The sequence below is a fragment of the Crocuta crocuta genome, unplaced genomic scaffold, assembly GCF_008692635.1.
Source record: "Crocuta crocuta isolate KB4526 unplaced genomic scaffold, BGI_CrCroc_1.0 scaffold266, whole genome shotgun sequence".
In the NCBI taxonomy this organism is placed as follows: domain Eukaryota; kingdom Metazoa; phylum Chordata; class Mammalia; order Carnivora; family Hyaenidae; genus Crocuta; species Crocuta crocuta.
The window spans coordinates 2,461,665-2,481,001 of NW_027531005.1; the positions used below are offsets into that span (position 1 = coordinate 2,461,665).

A 19,337-nucleotide genomic window follows, 5' to 3' on the forward strand; every position below is an offset into this window, starting at 1 on the left:
CCTGTCATCTATGCTAATCCCTGAATCATTCCAATTTCAGCACATGTGCTACAAAGGGAAGGGTATGACTATCTGCCAATAATCTCGAGGAATCCTAAATTATACATTGACATTAGATATGTACAAGGTATAGTGACATTAATTGAACATAATCAAAAGAATTCTTATTTAATCAAAGCCTCATACATAAGATATGAGACATCAAATACCAATATAGCCAAGTATTATTTTTGAGAGCTTTATAAATACTCATTTTGGGGAGGGTACTCTATGGGGGATAAAGAACCCTCATTAAGTAATTAAAGATCAGTTAATTGCTAGAATGTATGGAACTTAACATGAGTGCAATAAACACAGAAAAAGTAGAGCAGTAGAAAGAAGGATGGTCAGAAACAGGTTGCAAAGGCAAATGAAGGTTTAATTAGTGAGATGGAATGTTTCTGAAATCTACTTATACAAAATTTTAAAGAAAAATTTCTCAGAGATCAGGCCCTACAAATGTTTATCTTATTATTACATTTTATTAACGGGTGTATTTTCTTCTACCAGGCAGCAAAAGCTATTTAATTCATCATATTCCCAATTTATTCTGGCCCCTAGGAAAGTCAGGGCTAGCTATGCATGATCAAATTCAAGAGATAAAACAGAATTTTCAGGGCACATCATCATTAAAAGAATTTTGTTTGCAGACTAATCTCTCCCATAAAATGAATCACAAATCCACATGATTAATAATCTTGAGTCAAAAACCTGGAGCATTACAGGTAACGGTTTGAAAAGGAATAGGTTGGGGGCTCTGCGTGGCTCTCAGTTCGGTGTCTAACTTCAGCTCAGGTCATGATCTCGTGATTCATGAGTTTGAGCCCCGCCATCAGGCTCTGTGGTGACAGCTCAGAGCCTGGAGCCTGCTTCGGATTCTGTGTCTCCCTCTCTCTCTGCCCCTCCCCCACTAACACCTTCTCTCTCTCTCTCTCAAAAAAAAAAAAAAAGGATAAGCATTTAAAAAAAAAAACAGGTTTGAAAAGGAATAGGTTATCCTAAGATTAGAGAAGCAGATAAGACCAATGGTAGAATAAAAGTGGGAAAAAATAAGCAGAGAAAAGAGTATGAAAAGTACATACATATGAATCTTTTTCCGAAACAAAATTGCTCTTCCAGCAAGGCAATCAAGTCACATTTTATTTACTAGGTGGGAGCATTTCCCGTTTTCAGCCAAATCACCTCCAAAGCCTCCTTGAGAGGCAGTGCCCACCCTGGATGCATCCGACCGGTGGGGATTTAGGGGACCACAGGTACTCATCTGTCTGCAGATCTGCGGCTGTTTCCAGTAGATGGCAGCATGTCATTGCTAATTCCTGTCTGTCAGGCTACACCCCGGTCAGTCCGAACAGGAAAACCCATAACCATTCCTGTAGAAAACCAAAAAGTGCCACTGCTGCTGCAATAGGTTTGGAGGAAGTAAGTCCACCTGAACAGCCGCCTTGGAAGGAGTTCAACATTCTCAGCCACGCCGGAGATCATTCTTGGCCATACATACAGCACAAGGTCAAGGACAAACTGAACTGATATATGTTCGGTTTCTAAGCTGCCTTTGTCCCTCTGTCACCTTGAGGAAGGCACTGTGGGGCCATCCCTTCCTTATCTGCTCCAGCGCTTCCTCCTCTTGTGCCCTTTACACGATGTTCCGCAGGGCATGGCCTCCGTCTACAGTGTTTACCCGCTGCTTATTTCTCTGATGGGTTCAAACGACAGCCCGAGGCTGATGACCTCCCACCTCTGCTTGTTCAATACCCCCACCCCCACCCCGACCCCAGCTCCGACCCCAGCTCCTCCCTTACCTGCCCAGCTGCATGTTACCATCTCCACTGGGAAACCTCACAGGCATCTTAACACTCGTCACATCCCCTGATCTCTCCTCCATCAAACCTCCCTCTCCCTCCTCCCACAGGCTTTATTCACCGATTTCTGAATTGGGCAGCATCCCATCTAGCAAATGGAAAGGTGCTCCTAGGCTTCTCTTATTGGATGGTATTGGGAGCAACTTAGATACCCATGTCAGAAAGTACCGTGACTCCTTTTCTTTATTCTCACTGTTCGGTCACTCCCTCAGTCCTGCCAGTTTTAGTTCTCAGCTCTTGTCCTGTGTGGCCACCCCCCCCCCCCCCCCCNCAGCACTGACCTAATTCAGACCCAACACACCTCTCTTGACAATCACCTTCCACTTGGTCTGCAAGGCCTGCGGTTTTATGTTCTCTTATCCATTTCCTACTTGGCTGCTCCAGTAACCTACTCAGAATACAAATCTGCCCATCTCACTCTCCCACTGAATCCATCTGCCCTGCAGGATGAAGTCTGACATCTTCACGTTTGCATCCCACGAGCATTTACGGAACGCCTACTACAGGCTGGTTCGTTCTAGGCCCCGGGGCTGGAGAAAGGAGCAAGAGCCTCGTCTCGCGCCGCTCACATGCTACTTTCACAGACAGGTAAGGGACAAATAAGGAAAGAGAGAATGTGTAAGATGGTGCTGCGTGCTAAGATAAAACAAATCAGGGCAAGTAAAGCAGGGAGCGCCGGTGGGAGGAGAGGCAGGTTTTGAAACTCTGGAGTGGAGGGCTCTCAGGAGGTGGCGTTTGTGCTGAGTCACCCTCAGCCTCATCCTTTCCTCCTGCCTCATCTTCACCCCTCCCTTCTCAATCGGCTGCTCCAGTCACCCTGCACTTCCCTTTCTTTCTCTCTTTTTAAGTCTTATTTATTTTTGAGACTGGGACAGGGAGATGAGCAAGGGAGGGGCAGAGAGAGAGGAAGAGAGAGGATACCAAGGAGGTTCCACACTGTAAGCACAGAGCCCAGGGTGGGGCTCGATCTCATGAACCATGAGATCATGACCTGAGCTGAAATCAAGAGTCAGACTCTTAACGGCTGAACTGACTGGGCCACCCAGGTGCCCCAGCACTGCCCTTTCTGTTGGAAAGGACTCTCTCCCCACCCCGGATAACTCTGCTTAAGATGATTATTAAGCATCACCTCTTCCAAAAATTCTGCCTTGATCTCCTACCTCCCTAATAGATTCGGGAAACTCAGAAAGTGTTAGATATTTCCTCCACAAAGTCCACCCATCGATGTGACTATAAAACTTGGGCTCCTTATTTCCTGTGACAGGAAGCATTGAAGCTTTAACATTCAACCTTTTTTTAACAGCTTTATGGAGATATAATTCACATACCATACGAGTCATTCATTTAAAGTGTACGTTTATATGTGTTTTTGTATGTTCACAGGGCTGTGATCAGCACAGTCTATTTTAGAACATTTTCATTACCCCCAAAGGCAACCCATGTTCCCATTTTCTCCCAGCCCCTCAGCTCTAAGTAACCACTACTCTATTTTCTGTCTCTATAACTTGCCTATGTTGGACACTTCATACGAATGTAGTCATATATGTTCTTTCATGACCGGCTTCTTTCATTTAATGTAATGTTTTCAGTGTTCATCCATGTTGTAGGATGACTCAGTACCTTTCCTTTTATAGCTGAAAAACACCCATTGTGTGGATTTATCACAGTTTATTTATCTATCAGTTGATGGGTATTCAGGTTGTTCCCACTTTTGGTATGAAAATTTGTATACAGAGTTTTGTGTGGATGCACATTTGCATTTCTCCTGGGTAATAATACCTAGAAGAGGAATTGGTGGGTCCTATGGTAAATCTACGTTTAACTTTTTGGGGGCCTGATGAACTGTTTTCCAGAGCAGCTGTGCCATTTTACATTCCTACTGGTGACGTATGAGAGTTCCAGTTTCTCCACATTATCTCCAACACTTGCTGGAGATGGACTGTCTCTCTTTTTTTTTTTTTTTGAGAGAGCATGTGAAAGCAGGGGATAGCGGCAGAGGGAGAGAGGGAGAGAGGGAGAGAGAGAGAAGAGAGAATCTTAACTAGTTTCCACACTCAGCATGAAGTCAGCTCAGACATGATCCCATGACTCTGGGATCATGACCTGAGGTGAAATTAAGAGATTGATGCTCAACTGACTGAGCCCCCCAGGTGCCTCAGATTGTCTTTTTTTTTTCTTAATGTTTATTTATTTTGAGAGAGAGAGAGCGAGAAAGAGAGAGCATAGGGGCAGGGGAGGGGCAAAGAAAAGGAGAGAGAGAGAGAATCCCAAGCAGGCTCTGCACCGTCAGCACAGAGCCCGACATGGGCTCCATCCTACAAACCATGAGATCATGACCTGAGCAGAAATCAAGAGTCGGACTCTGAACCGACAGAGCCATCCAGGCGACCCTGTCTGTGTTTTTGATTACAGCAATCCTTGTGAGTGTAATGTGATTATCTCATTGTGGTTTTGACTTGCATTGCCCTAATAAGAAATTATGTCGAGCATCTTTTTATGTGTGTATTAGCCATCTATATATCTTCTTTGGAGAAATGGCTATACAAATCCTTTGCCTGTTTTATGATTAAGTTTTTTTCAGTAGTTTTAGATTTAGTTGTAGTAGTTTTTCAGTAGTTTAGATTACAGATAAATTGAAAAGATAACACAAAGACTTCCCATATAACTTATGCTTAGTTTCTCTATTGTTAACATCTTACATTTGTATATATTTATCCTAACTAATGAATCAATATTAAGACATTATTATTAACTAAAGCCCATAGTTTATTAACATTTTCTTAGTTTTTACATAATTTCTCTGTTCCAGGATCACGTCTGCATTATATGTGGATGTACATTACATGTACATGTGGGACACTGCATTACACGTAGCAGTCTTGCCTTCTTAGACTCCTTTTGGCTACAAAAGTTTCTCAGATTTGCCTTGTTTTTGATGATCTTGACAGTTTTGAGGAGTACTGGTCAAGTATTTCATAGGCTCCCCCTTTATTGAAGATTCTTTGATATTTTCCACAATTGTATGAGGGTTATAGGTTTTGGGAAAGAACACAGAGGTAAAGTATCATTTTCGTCCCTTCAAATCAAGGGTATTATCTGTCAACATGATTTACGCATGGTGGTGTTGACTCTTGGTCACCTGACTGAAGTTCAATTGGTCAGATTTCTCCACTACATATAAAGTTACTTTCCTTCCATTCCACATGTACTCTTTCGAAGGAAGCCTCGATGTGCAACCTCTACTTAAGAAGTGGGGAGTTTTGTTCCTCCTTTCGAGTAGTTTCTACATAATTCATTTGGAATTCTCCTGTATAGGAGATTTGTCTCTTCTTCCTCACTTAGTATTAATTTATTGAATCATTTTACTTATACCACTATGGACGCACAAATATTTATTCTATACTTTGTATCATAACCCAATGCTTTATTTTGCTGCTCAAACAGTCCTGCCTTCGGCCATTATGGGCTCTTTCAGCTGGCTCCTGTGCCCCCCAGAGACATTCCTGTCAATGTGGGGTGTGTGTGTGTGTGTGTGTGTGTGTGTGTGTGTGTGTGTGTGTGTGGTATTTAGTACTTCCTTAAATTTTTGGCACTCTAAGGTGCTCCAGGCTCACCTTGTGTATTTTCAGTCCCAGTCCTAGAATCAGCCATTTCTCCCAGAAGCCCTGGTTCCTTTTACTGGAGAAGAGTCTTAGAAACCAAGATCTGGGCACTTGGTATGATGGTTGTTACTGGGGCACCTTTACCTGTACTATTGGGTTATTTGCCTTTGTATTATTGAGTTGTAAGAGTTCTCCATGAATTCTGGGTACACGTATCTTACCATAAATATGATCTGCAAATATTTTCTCCCATTCTTTTGGATGTCTCTTCGCCATCTTGATTCAGCCTCTTATTGAGTTAAACAAATATGGTGTATTATACTTTTCCATATAAGCCTGTGTCCTGAGGAAACACTACAGGCAAGATTTTTTTCTCCTTTGGTTCCCAGATTCCAAATGGTTCCAGTGGGACTTTTCTGTTGGCTTCTGTGAAGATATTCTTAAGTATGCGTATTACACATAGGAGATAAAGGACTTCATTGGTTAAGTAAACATATATAGAATAGCTCCAAAGCTAAACCAGAGTGACTGGAGAAGGGAGGGATTGGGCACATAGCAGTAGAGACTGCCTTTCATTAAAAATAAAACCACTCAGTGTCCAAAGAGAGATCACAGCTCCACTTCATCATGGGTGTATATGCTGGGAAGAGCAGGGGTTTCTTAGTGACCATTCAATGAGAAAAGAGGGGCTGCCAATGTGGTCTTTTCTATATCACACCAGAAACACTCTAATTGCATTTTTGTTTGCCATGAATGCATCAGACCCTACCACGTAATGGAGGAGTGAGAAGCCTATTCCCAAAGCTTGTTTCTGCATGAGGTAAGCTGTGTAGGAGAGCAAACCATAGCATTTCAGTCCTCTCTTCAGGTCCACCAGCGCCCGATTCCTTGCCCTGAGCTAATTTAACCTACCAGCACCATTTGACACAGATGAAGACACTTTCTTCTGGGACAGAGGCCTCTCTCCTGCTGTCATCCTACTTCATTGGCTGCTGGTTCTCAGGTTTCTGTGCTGGTGTGTCGTCAGCAGGCCAACTTCTCAACGCTAGAGTAACTACCCAAGGCCCAGTTCTCGGATGGCTTCCCTTTTCTGTCTGCTTGTGTTCTCAATAAGATCTGATGTCTCACTCCATCTCATGGCTTTATTTATTTACTTTTAAATCCCATCTACAAGCTGATGATTCCCAGATTTCCATTTCCCGCCCAGATCTCTTTCCCGAATTCAGATTTAGATTCAGCTCTCTCTTCATTCTCTATTCACATGTCTCATGTGCATCTCAAACTTAGTAATTTCAAATCCAGGCTCTCAATACCCCCTTTTTATCTGCCTCACTGCTACCTCCCCAAACACAACCTGCCTTACCCATTGTCTGGCTCATTTTTATTTTGGTAAATCAAAATGCCAACTTCTGAATTGCTCAGAACAAAAACCTTGGAGTCACTGGCTTACTTCCAATCCCTCAGCAAATCCTGTCAGCTCTACTTTAAAATATATCCTAATCTGACCACTTCTCATCCTCTGCACTGCTACCATCTTGGTCTGAATCGCCACTATCTTTCATGCAGGTTAATGCAATAGTTTCCTAACAGATCCTTCTGGTTTTGCCCTTGCCTGCAACCTCCCCTCCCCCATCGTCTATTTGCAACACAGAGGCCAGAGTGAGTCTTTTACAACATAAGTCACATTATGGCAGACTTGTGTTCCACACCATCTGATAGCTTCCCCCCTCCTTCAAAGTAAAACCCAATGTTATTGCAACAGTCCTTAAGATCTCAGCTTCTTAACCTTTGGCATCATTTCTTTCTTTCTTTCTTTAATAGTTTATTGTCAAGTTGGCTTCCATATAACACTCAGTGCTCATCCCCACAAGTGCCCTCCCCCATGCCCATCACCTCCCTTCCCCTCTCCCCCACCTCCATCAGCCCTCAGTCTGTTCCCGGCATTCAAGAGTCTCTCATGGTTTGCCTCCCTCCCTCTCCCCCACTATTTTCCCCCTTCTTCTCTGCCATGGTCCTCTGTTAAGTTCCTCCTAATCCTCCTATACGTGCAAACATATGGTATTTGTCCTTCTCTGCCTGACTTAATTTCGCTCAAGTTCCATCCATGTTACTACACATGGCCAGATTTCATTCTTTCTCATTGCTTTGGCATCATTTCTTATTCTTCCCAGTGCTCATTCACTTTAGCCATACATACCAGCCTTTCTGCTGTTCTTTAAATGCCAGGTAAACTCCTCCCTCTGGTTCTTTCCTCCTATGTCTCTTTTCCTGGTATGCTCTCTCCCTGGGTATCTACATGGCCTGCTCCCAGTGTTCCTTTAGGTCTTTCCACAAATGTTACTGTATCATTAAGGGCTTCTCTAAAATTGTGGGGTACCTTCATTCTACCCTGGCATATTCTATTCCCCTTCCCAAGCCTGGTTTTTCACCATAGCATGTATCATCATCTGAGATACTTTATATTTTACTTATTTATTAGTTTGTCTTAATGGCCTGAATTACAATAATGCAAATTCCATGAGGGTTGGACCTAAAGAGAATGCACACTCGATAAATATCTGTTGAATAAATGAATGAATGAATGAATGAATGAATGAGTAAAGGGTGAGGAAGCTTTCTTATGTGTTGAAACTTCTCCCTTTACCACTTCCTGAATCTAAGCCTTTGTTGGATTTAAGGATGAGAGATGCCAGTCTAAAGAAAATCAAAATGAGAAAAAAATCGAAGAGAGATGAGGCCTTGAAGGAGGAAAGCAAGAAGGAGAGGTGACAGCAGAGATAAAGGAGAAAGGAGAGCAGCTGTAACAGAAGAGACAGACACAAGGGGGAAAATGCGGGGACAGAGACAAGATCCAGGAAGAAAACTCTGGGGTCATCTTTTTGAATCACGGCTTCACTTAAACTGTAAAGACTGCCAGATCCACGCTGGGGACCGGAGTGCCCACTCAGACGTCTTCGATATGCAGTGCCTGGACCTCAAAGTTGTTCCAGTGACCTAGTTCTGGGAAGTGCATGGCAGCTCAGGGTAAGATGATTTTGGATGAAAGGAACTAAAAAAGCACACTCATAAAGCCCTTCCATTTTCTAGTTAATCTGTAGTAATTGTCCAGGACAAAGTATCTTCTTGAGTCTGAAAATTCAGAGTAGGGTCAAAAGGGTCGAAACCATAGCAGAGATCATTATCATAGGGGACAGGGTTTCTCTGTAATTCTGGCGATAGTATAGGTTATCCTGATCCTTTGCTCACCCAAGATTTATCTTCCTGTTGGAGGTTAGAGTAAAGGTGTTTATAAAAAAGATAGACAACAATACCGCAAGTAGAAGTATCAACACAAATGGAATTCCTCCAGATCCTTCTTTATTACAGAAAGGGTGTTCTTCTTTTCCACTGGCCAGGAAGGCTATGGAGGTGAAAAACTACAAGAGCCTTGCAACTTCTCATTAAGTAAAGTTTTCTGACACATGGCAACTAGTGATTAATTACTGTGTTCGAAGATAACATTCCTACAGAGATTTGCCGGAAATAGAGATGCTGCCCGTGCTTGATTAGACATTGCTTAAGGAATGCTGAGGCACACTGCTGCAGTCCATTATTCCTGGCTATTTTGGTATCGCTGTTATATTTATTTTACATAGCTTCAAACCCAGTAGAATTGATGGAGCCCATTTCACAAAACCCGTCCCTACCAAAAACAGGGAACAGAAAAAAATAAGGCTATAAAGTGCATCTATGTAGGCATGTGTGTCTGAGAGCAAAAGAAAATGAGGGTGAGACAGACTAGGAATAGTAGAGATACACAGTTCCTTTTGTAAAGTGCTTTCTGTTCTACAACGAAAGACCTGCAAGGGAGGTACTGCTTCGTATAAGCTTATAAGAACACTGACCCATGTCAGCTGGTTAAAACTTTCAGGGCATTAAGGACAAACTAAAACTAAACTTTATCATGTTCCAAGCCCTTCGCCAGCACCAAAAAGAAGCCTTGATCTGATACCTATCCATTCATCCAGTGCACATGATGAGCGCTTACTCTGGTCCGGGCACTGAGAAAACAGACAGGAACAAACTCAATCTCTTGGGACATTCAGGTATATAAGGAGAGGTCTTCGGAACCAGGATCAAAAGGACGGAATCATCCAATGGTACATATTTATGCTGCCTCTTTCCTTTCATAATCCATTAGGAGTAAGGAGTAATAGTAGCAGTACTTCTCCCAAGCGGTCACATTTCCGCTCATGCCCACGTCCTTGGACATCATTCCTACACCCAACTGTAAAAGGCACGGATTGGTTGCCATTCAGTTATTTCCTGAAGAAACACTTTGTTGGCACACAGCCCACTGATGCCAACCTCAATGCTGCCCAGTCAGCATTTCATTATTCAGATGCTAGGTTTTTTTTTTTTTTTTGTACGTATCTGGGCCCCATACTGTCTGCCAAACACTGTGTTAATTTACTTATTTCAGCTAAATAAAAAAAAATCATTTAAAAAAGGATGATTGAATTTAAGAATTATATTCCTCAGAGAATTAGTAATGCTTTGCTGTATCCCTTAGGCCTCCATGTACTTAACTTCCCCTTGTCAATGTTATTATGAATAGACTAATTCAATAATGAGATCATTCCCCATAAGAGCGACCAAATAAATGCAGCGTTCAGTCACACCTGGTTTCCCTAATCTGAGCAAGGAAGGCTTTCTACCAAATTTAGCCTAAAATAGGGAATTTAATGAACACAGGCATACGTGCATGAAGGAAGAAAAAGACGAGAGGACAGAGAAGTAGAGGAACAAGATAGCAGTGGAACGAATGGAGTGATAGATTGGAGGAGAAAAGTTAAAAATGAAGATATATGGTTATAGGCTTTCAAAACAAAGATCCTAGCACATGTCTTAATACCTGTCAAAGTAATGTAATTTCATCATCCCTTGAAATGTCTTATGAATTGTTTCAAATTTTCTGGAACTTCTCGAGGAATCCAAAAATCAAGTGAAACGGCACAGAAGTACTAAGTGTTGGGCAGGAGAGCTCTGGACTACTGCAAACAAATGACTTTTTAGCCATAACGGAGTTTATGGAACAACTTGCGAAGGTACCAACAGCAATAAAGCACCAAGATACGATAATCATCATTTATCGTCTGCAAAACTGTTTTAACTTCCATTGAAGCTCCACAAGTCTGATGATGTAAGTAAGGGAAAGACAGGGTTGAGGCTACACGAAGAGAGACTAAAATTACCTTTTAATTTGAAAAAGTGCATTATAAAGAAACATTAAACCCTGAGATCAGCAAACCTAGGAAAGGGAAAGGATGAGTGTGATTTAAAAAAAGAGCTTTCAAGGACATGGAGGGAGGGTATGGTTGACGATGAGTCCCCACAATGAACCTGAGAAGAGAAGATGGGTTTCAACTGGGAAAAGAGAAGAGGTGGGAAAAAGGTTCACGTAAACCTACACTCAACACCTGTTATTTATAATGAGAGGGGGAAAAAGGGAAAAAATCCTAATGCTTACAGATTTGCAAATGATTCAGTGTCTAATTTATGCCATGAACTATGTGTTCAGGTGTTAAAAGTGATAGCGCCGACCCTTGAACAGTGTGGAAAGGTAGGGGTGCCCACGTCTTATGCAGTCACAAATCTGTGTATAGCTTCTGATCCCCCCACCCCCCAAACTTAACTACTAACAGCCTAGTGCTGACCAGAAGTCTTACTGAGAACATAAACAGTTGATGAACACCTTTTTTCTATGTTGTACATTTTAGATACTATTTTTATATACGTTTTATATACTGTTATATAAAGTAAGCTAGAGAGAAGAAAATGTTATTAAGAAAATAAGGACAAGAAAATATATTTATAGGAATATATCAAAAAAAGATGTGTGTGTGAGGAGACCTGTAGAGGCAAACCCATGTTGTTGAAGGATCAGCGGTACTTTTTCAAGGGCTATTAACGGCTTTGGGAAAAACATTATTTTCAAAGAATAATACTGATAGGGGAAAACGCAGTTAAGCAAATATAAAATTTCATTAACGTAGTTCTAATTTTGTAAAAAGGGAAACTGTATGCACGCACGGTGTGAAATTCACTTGTACCCCTAGCATGGACACAAAAACCAGGAGAAATAACGCCCAGTGTCAAAGTCTCTGGATGAAAGGCTCATGAGTGATGCTTATTTTTTTGCATTTTATGTCACATATCTTATGCAATGAGCAAATATTACTTTTATAATAAGAAGAAAGTTACTGATGTTTTGTAGTAAGAACTTAACTTAGACAACAGGAAAAGCTACCTGCCTTAGTGAGGTTAAGCATCCAATAGAATTGTATGAAGTTACCTTCTTTAAGACTAAAAACATCTAATTATTTCCTTTTTAAAATGTACTTTTTAGGTACCATGACTCCATTTCTCTAAATTATTTTTAAGGGCAACGGGATCCTGGCTTTGGTACAAGGGACTTCGCCCCAGTTTTCCTCCTACCTTGCAAAGTCCAGGTCTGCCTCCCGCGACATGGTGATGTTGGTCAAATTCTGCTGAAGGACAAAGATGTTTCTACACATCTTCTTGATGCCGGACTCACTGATGCGTCTGAAGTACTGGGCACCATTAATGAGGATGCAGGAGATCAGGTGACCCAGGCCTGAGGGGCCAGCACATATCAGGGGAGGGGAAAGAGAAGACAGATTAGTGCCACCGTGCATGAACTGACACATGAATTTGGAAGGATTTCTCTCTTCTCATCCTCCACAAATTTAAACGACCAAAGAAAACCTACCTCTGAGGGCTATTTTTGCCCACTGATCTTACAATTTTTCTGGAGTATTTAAACATTATCCTAATAGTTAGATTTGGAGAGGCTTTATGTCACATAACCTGGTAAATCCATAGCTCCAGCACTGCCATATATACCAGGGGCTTAGAACATATGCCAGGTCAGGGTGCCTGGGTGGCTCAGTCAGTAGGCGCAGGACTTTGGCTCAGGTCATGGTCTTGTGGTTCTTGAGTTCGAGCCCAGCATCGGGCCCTGTGCTGACAGTTCAGAGACTGGAGCTTGCTTTGGATTCTGTGTCTCCCTCTCTCTCTGCCCTTCCCTCCCTCGCAATCTCTGTCTCTCTCAAAAATAAAATAAAAGCATTAAAAAATTATAAACAAAAAGAAAACACGCCAGGTTGTTATAAACTACTGAAGGGCACTGGGGCTCATTTTTTGCAGTGCGGTTTTAGAAGGAGAGAGGAACACATGCAAATACAATAATCTGTTTTTGCTTTCTTCTCCCTCCCACAAAAAAAGACAGGGGTGTACTTTTGGCTCAAAAGTTGATTTGGAACCTAATACAGCAACAACAGATCAATAAGAAATTGATGCGCGTGGGTTGCCATTTCTAAAAGCTTCTGCGGGAACTCCAAAGCTAGTCCAGCTTGTTACAGGCGGCCTACTGTTTTCATTATCTGCCCCTCCTAAAGTCAGAGTTCGCTGTGGTGACGGTTCCGATGGGAGCCCAGGGCACCCCGTCAGGTTCAATGACTCCCTCTATCTGCAAAACGAGTTTCGAGTTTCGGTGGATGACGATGAAGGTCGAAAAGGAGAGGAGGAGGAACATTCTCTCTTCAGCTCCCCTCATCCAGTGTTGCTTCGAGAACATGAACTCCCTTGTACGTGTTACTACTTGAAAGTGAAGCAAAGGCTTTTTACTCAAAGAAAAAGAAACACATGCACATGGATTTTACATGTAAAGCCAGACACACTGACTGAGGTGAAAAATCTCTCTAGGTCACGTTTTGCTGTGATTTTACTGAGCCTGTAACTTCAGGTGTAATTTTGTTCCGCTGTGGGAAATGCGGTCTGCACTGAGTATAGGCAATGGGGAGTGGGGGTTGCACTGTTATAGAGAATAGTAAATAATCAATATATTAAATAAGTACATTTATACAATAAATATGTATGATAAATTGTAATAATAAAACCCATTAGAGGTTGTTTGCTTCATATTACCACTGTACACTGGCAATTTCAAATTATTTCTTAATGTTTTATTTTTGAAAGAGAAAGAGAGAGACAGACAGAGCACAAGGGAGGGAGGGGCAGAGAGAGGGGGAGACACGGAATCGAAAGCAGGCTCCAAGTTCCCAGCTGTCAGCACAGAGCCCAACGCAAGGCTCGAGCTCCTGAGCTGGAGATATGACCTGAGCCAAAGTCAGATGCTTAACTGACTGAGCCACCCAGGTGCCCCTAGCAATTTCAAATAATACCTGTGGTAACATACTCTTTTCTGTCACACCAAAGAAGACTGGGATCTTGTCACCCCCACTCTCTACCCCTCGGGAAATTCAATATTACATCTTTTCAATTTAGAAAGTGATATCATGGAGAAATAGCTAGAGCTTTTCAAATAGATGCTCTCCAATTTATGATTTCTTAAACCCTAGTCTACGTCAGAGTGTTATGTCCATATTTCAAGATGTCGCTACACATCAGGATTAGATGTTAAGAAATGTCTGGGCAAAATGAGAGAGAAAGTTTGGGAACCATGGATGTTGATAGATAGGGCTTGGAAGACCCCAGCAAGAGCAAGGGGGAAACTGTGTAGTGAGTGAGGGTGACTTCTCCCATGGGCCCCGCCGGTCCCCAAAGTGTCAGCTCCATGCAAAGAACATTTAACCTTTTAGTCACTTAGACTTCCTGGCTAAAGTCTTTTAGGGGATAGTTTCCTTTCCGAACACACCTCCATCTTTATGATATAATTAAATGGGAAAAAAAGATTTTTTTTTTTTAGTTTTTGGGTCCAAATGTGCTGGAGTGTAACTTTTTCATAAAGCAAGCAATGGCCCAGCATTTCTTTTCTATCTCCAGGCTCCACAATTATTTGCACCATGTGCCTTAATTGTTTGAAATAACACTGCTTTAATTCTGAGAGACATCTAGATATTCTTGGCACCCAGGCCTATGTACAAATAAACTAAAACAAGAAAGAAAGGACTATAGTTTGAAGTCCTAAAAGGGGTCCCTAGGTGAGGAGTGCAACATGAAAAATTATTTGGCTGGCATCGCGTATCTTGAAATGTTTAATTGTCTTTCATACCTTTCCTTGCTGGCCGGACCCAAGGCATTCATGGATGCGGCCTTCCTAAAATCTCTTCTGATCAGATATTTCTGGTCTTTTCAGACAACAGTGCACTCTTTGAGAGAAATCTTGCCCTTCCATCTGATAATTTTAGCCAATGACAGATCATTTAGAACCCTCTTCTCATTGTATTTTTTGTTTTCTTTTTTCAAGTTTTTTAATTTTAATTTTAGTTTTTTAATTTGAAGGAGAGCATGCACATGTACATGCACACAGGAGAATGGCAGAGAGAGAGGAGAGAGGGAATCCCAAGCGGGCTCTGCGCTGTGGAGCTCAATCCCACAAACCTGTGAGATCATGATTGAGCTGAAATCAAGAGTTAGATGCTTAACCGACTAAGCCACCCAGGCATCTTGTTTCTTTTACTTTTATGAACTCCTCTTGAGTGGGCCTCATGGCCCACTCTATCCAGTTACCCAGTTCTCATGAGTGGCATGTCAGGGAGGCAGCCAGACTGCCATCTGCCCTATGTTGGATTAAATCTTATCAACTGGAAGCAGATGGAGGCCATATTGTTGTCTACCTAGCCATACACAGGGATAGTAGGTATTCAGCTTTAATCTAAAAAGAAAAGAAAAAAACCCAAACAACTACAAGTTTTGAACTTCAATAGTAGAGAAAAACAAAATAAAACAAAAACCCTTCCCCTTTCCTTTCTCCCCAAATCCCAAGGGCAAAGGCAGGGTCTGACCTTCAAATATATACTGGAACTTATGCTGCTGAAGGCTGGCACTCATGGCCTCTTCAATGGCGCTGATGTCTTTGTTGAGCTTGACCACCAGAGGGTCATAATCCATACTTTCCACGTTGGCCACAATGGCATAGTTCCCCTCCTTTGCAAGGGGGATGAGATAATGGAAACAGTGAACCCTAAAAGAGGCAAAGATGGAGAGAGGAGTTAGTAACACATTTTCCTGATGAAAACAATAAGCTTCTTGTGACAGAACACCCAAACATTTAAAGCAGCTGTGGCCCTGTCAATATTTATGTACTTTTCCTCTCCCTCACTGGAAAGCCATCTAATAAGTGAGTGATCTTGAGCAAGTCAGTTTCTGTGATACTCACTTGCTTAATCCAAACATTGGGGATGAGGAGTAAATGAGCTCTAAAATTCTAAACTTTAAAAAAAAAAGTTTATTTTTGAGAGAGGGAGGGAGAGAGAGAGAGAGGCAATACGTGAGCAGGGGAGAGGTAGAGAGAGGGAGACACAGAATCCCAAGCAGGCTCCAGGCTCCAAGCTGTCAGCACAGAGCCCAATGCGGGGCTCAAACTCTCGAACCATGAGATCATAACCTGAGCCGAAGTTGGACGCTTAACCGACTGAGCCACCCAGGCGCCCCTAAAATTCCTTTCAAAGACTGGATTATATGCATAGTGTGAAAAGCATCATATCCTTCAGTGGATATTACTGTAATAAAAATGAGAGGCGGAGGTCACAGAGCTCTAAAGAGTAGGCTTTGGAATGAGACTACTTCAGTTTCAATTCCCGATTCCAACATTTACTAGCTGTGTGGCTTCAGGCAAGCTACTTTCTCTAGGTCTCAGTTTCCCTGTCTGTGCCCCTGGGCACAGATGACACACACCTACCTCATAAGGTGCTCCGAGGCGCTGGTGAATGTAAAGCGTACAGCACAGGCTTGGCACAAAGCAGGTGCATCGCCAAGTGCCGGCGACCATCACTATTATTATATTTATTATTATTGATCTATTACTCAAGTAAAACACTAAAATAAATTGACTTATTTATTTAAAAATAAACTTGTGCTAGGCCTTGGGAATATGAGGCATGATTTATGCCCTTAAGGACTCCACAGCCTAGTTGGGCAGACCAAACCACCACCACCACCACCACCACCACCACCACCACCAAAAGAAGGTAGTGAGTCTTACTCAGAATCACAGCTACCCATGTGTCAAGGAATTCTGCCATGAAGCATCAGCAAAGGTTCACGACAGGAGGTAATACTTAAGTAAGAAAGATGATCTGAATGAGCTTGAGGAGGGAGTATATTCCTCTTTTGACATGGCCTGGCCCACTGTGACCACACATACTTCTTAGGGTCTTTTTGGTAGTTACTGGTAACTGCCAAAAAAGTCTGAGATGGGTGAGGACTGGCTATGCCATACCCTTTGTGTTACGCTGTAATGAAAGCAGGTTTCAGTCCAAATAATTCCACTGCACATATAGGCATCTTTTCAAAAACCAAAACCCCAAGTCCAAACCCTCCAACCATTGACAGGCACAGTTTAGACAGGCTGTGCTATAAGCTCAACGAAGTCTTAATTATTGTTTTAGGTGCTCTGTCTGATCGGGCCATGGAAGGTTCAGAGACAAAATTCTGTTACCCTTATAGTCTGCATTGGGTAATAGGAAATATTCCTAAGGTCCAAAAGCCTTGGACCTAAACCCTAATGATGTACCTTTAGGTTTGACTATCATCTTTCCTTTTTATAGTCAGGCGTATTGAGAAGTAATTTATAAACAGTAAAAAGCACCCTTTTCAGTGTATAGTTTTATCAGTTTTGACAGATCCACACAGTTGTATAATTGCCACTATGGTCAAGTTATAGAACAATAGCATCACTCCTAGAATTCCCTCGAGCCCCTCTGCAGTCAACCCCTACCCACACTCCAAGGCTCTGGCAACCACTGACCTATCCATGTTTCCTTCCTATAGTTCTGTCTTGTCCAGAGCGCCACAGAAATGGGATCATAGAGTATGTAGCTTCTGGAGTTTGACTTCTTTTGCTCTGTCAGAAGCATCTGTAATTTATCCATTTTGTTGTTCATTCCTTGCTACTGCTGAGCAGATTTCCACTATATGGACATACCACAATGTAACCATTCACCAGTTGACATCTGGACTGTTTCTACTTTGGGGTGATTATACATAAAACTGCTTCACGTACAGGGTTTTGGGTAAATACACATTTTCATTTCCAACGGGTAAATACTAGCAGTGGAATTGCTGGGACATATAGTTAAGTGTATTTTAATTCTATAAGAAACTGCCACACTATTTTCCAAAGGCGCTATGCCATTTGGCTTTCCCACCAGCAACATACAAGAGTTCTAGTTGCTCTGTATCTTCACCAGCACTTATTGCCATCAGTTTTTTTAAAAGATTTTAGCTTTAGGGAGATATAACTGATCTATAATATTGTAAGACATTGCAAGTACATATTGTGATCTGATATATACATTCCTTGGGGAAGGCTTCCCCTAATCCAGTTAATGAATATGTTCATCACGTATTTATTCTTTTTTTAAAAAATGAGAACATTAAGTTCTACTTTTTAGCAATTTCAATTATACAATACAGCGCTGTCAACCATGGTCGCCATGTTTGAAATTAGATTCTCAGGCCTTCCTCAGATCTTAGAGCTGAACGTTTGCACTTTTACCAACCTCTATTTCCTTCAACCCCGGCCACTACTCTCCTCTTTTGTTTCTCTGACTTTGACTTTTTTTAAAAAAATTCTGTATATAAGTGCAATTTGTCTTTCTTCTTTGTCACATTTATTTCACCTAGCATAAAGCCTTCAGTCTTTGTTAAAAAAATTTTTTTTGTCATTCTAGTAGATGTGCATAGTGATATGTCATTGTGATTTAAAATTTTCATTTTCCTAATGACTAATGATGTTGGGCATATTTTCATGTGCTTACCTGCCACCCACATACCTTTGTGGTCATAAGTCTTGCCCAATATTTCAATTGGGTTGTTTATTTTCTTATTAAGTTTTAAGTGTTCTTTATGTGTTCTGGATACAACTCCTTTATTAGATATGCGTTTTACAAATATCTCACTTTTTGGCTTGTCTTTTCATCTTAGTGATGTCTTTTTAAGGATGGCTTTCAATTTTGATGAACTTCAATTTATCGTTTTTTTCCCTTTTATGGATGGCATTTTTGGGGTCCTATGTAATAAATCTTGGCCTAAACAAAGTCACAGAATTTTTTTCCTTATGTTTTCTTCTAGAAGTTTTATAGTTTTAGGTTTTACAATTTTGTAGAGGTTGTGATATATTCTTATCACCTGCTCCTGCAGGGGAATCTAAGTATCTTGACTACCAGCTCATTTTCATTATGGGTGATCATCTAACAGCTGCATCAACTAATGACTAATTTTGCCAATGAAAATTTATACTGGCATTCATCTGTGAATTGGCAAGGTGTACAGTGTTAATCAAGATACCAGCAACGGCACTGGTTGCAGCGCCTTCTGGAAGGTGACCTTACTGATAGAATGAAAGTTGACCAATCTGGGGTGGGATTCATGACTAGGGAAATTGATGGCAACTGTGGTTGAAATTTAAACTGAGTAGCTCTTAGCTGAAAATAAAATGAAGTCATCAGTGCTAAGGCATTTTTATAGTAAATTACAGACGACATAACTCCAGCAATGGGAAGACACTGGACAAAGGGATGAGGGGGTGAGTGAAGGCTGGTTTTGAGGAATGACAAGTGGTTCCTTTTGGGATGCACAGGTCACATGTGAAGACAGAGGCATGAGGTGAGGCTGGGGAGATGGCCAGGTCATTATCAGTTTTGGAGGCCATCTAAGGATTCTGGGCTTCATTTGAGAATGGCTTACAAGGAGCCTTAGGAGGACTTAAAGAGGTGGAATGCTATAATCAGAGATGAGCTTTGGCAAGATCATTGTAGCACAGCATAAAGGGTGGACCGAGCATGAAGAATGGAAGCAGCTCAAAGTACAG

At 41.7% G+C, this 19,337-nt stretch overlaps 1 protein-coding gene across 1 annotated transcript in view; it reads right to left on the reverse strand.

Annotated features, from left to right (window-relative positions):
- Positions 1-19,337, reverse strand: part of EXOC4 (exocyst complex component 4) — a 752,773-nt gene that overhangs the window by 47,581 nt on the left and 685,855 nt on the right. Inside the window, exons 16-17 of the mRNA XM_077770716.1 lie at positions 15,310-15,488; positions 11,978-12,137 (exon numbers count right to left, since the gene is read on the reverse strand). Coding sequence (XP_077626842.1) covers positions 11,978-12,137; positions 15,310-15,488 — 339 coding nt within the window. The remainder of the gene's footprint in view (positions 1-11,977; positions 12,138-15,309; positions 15,489-19,337) is intronic.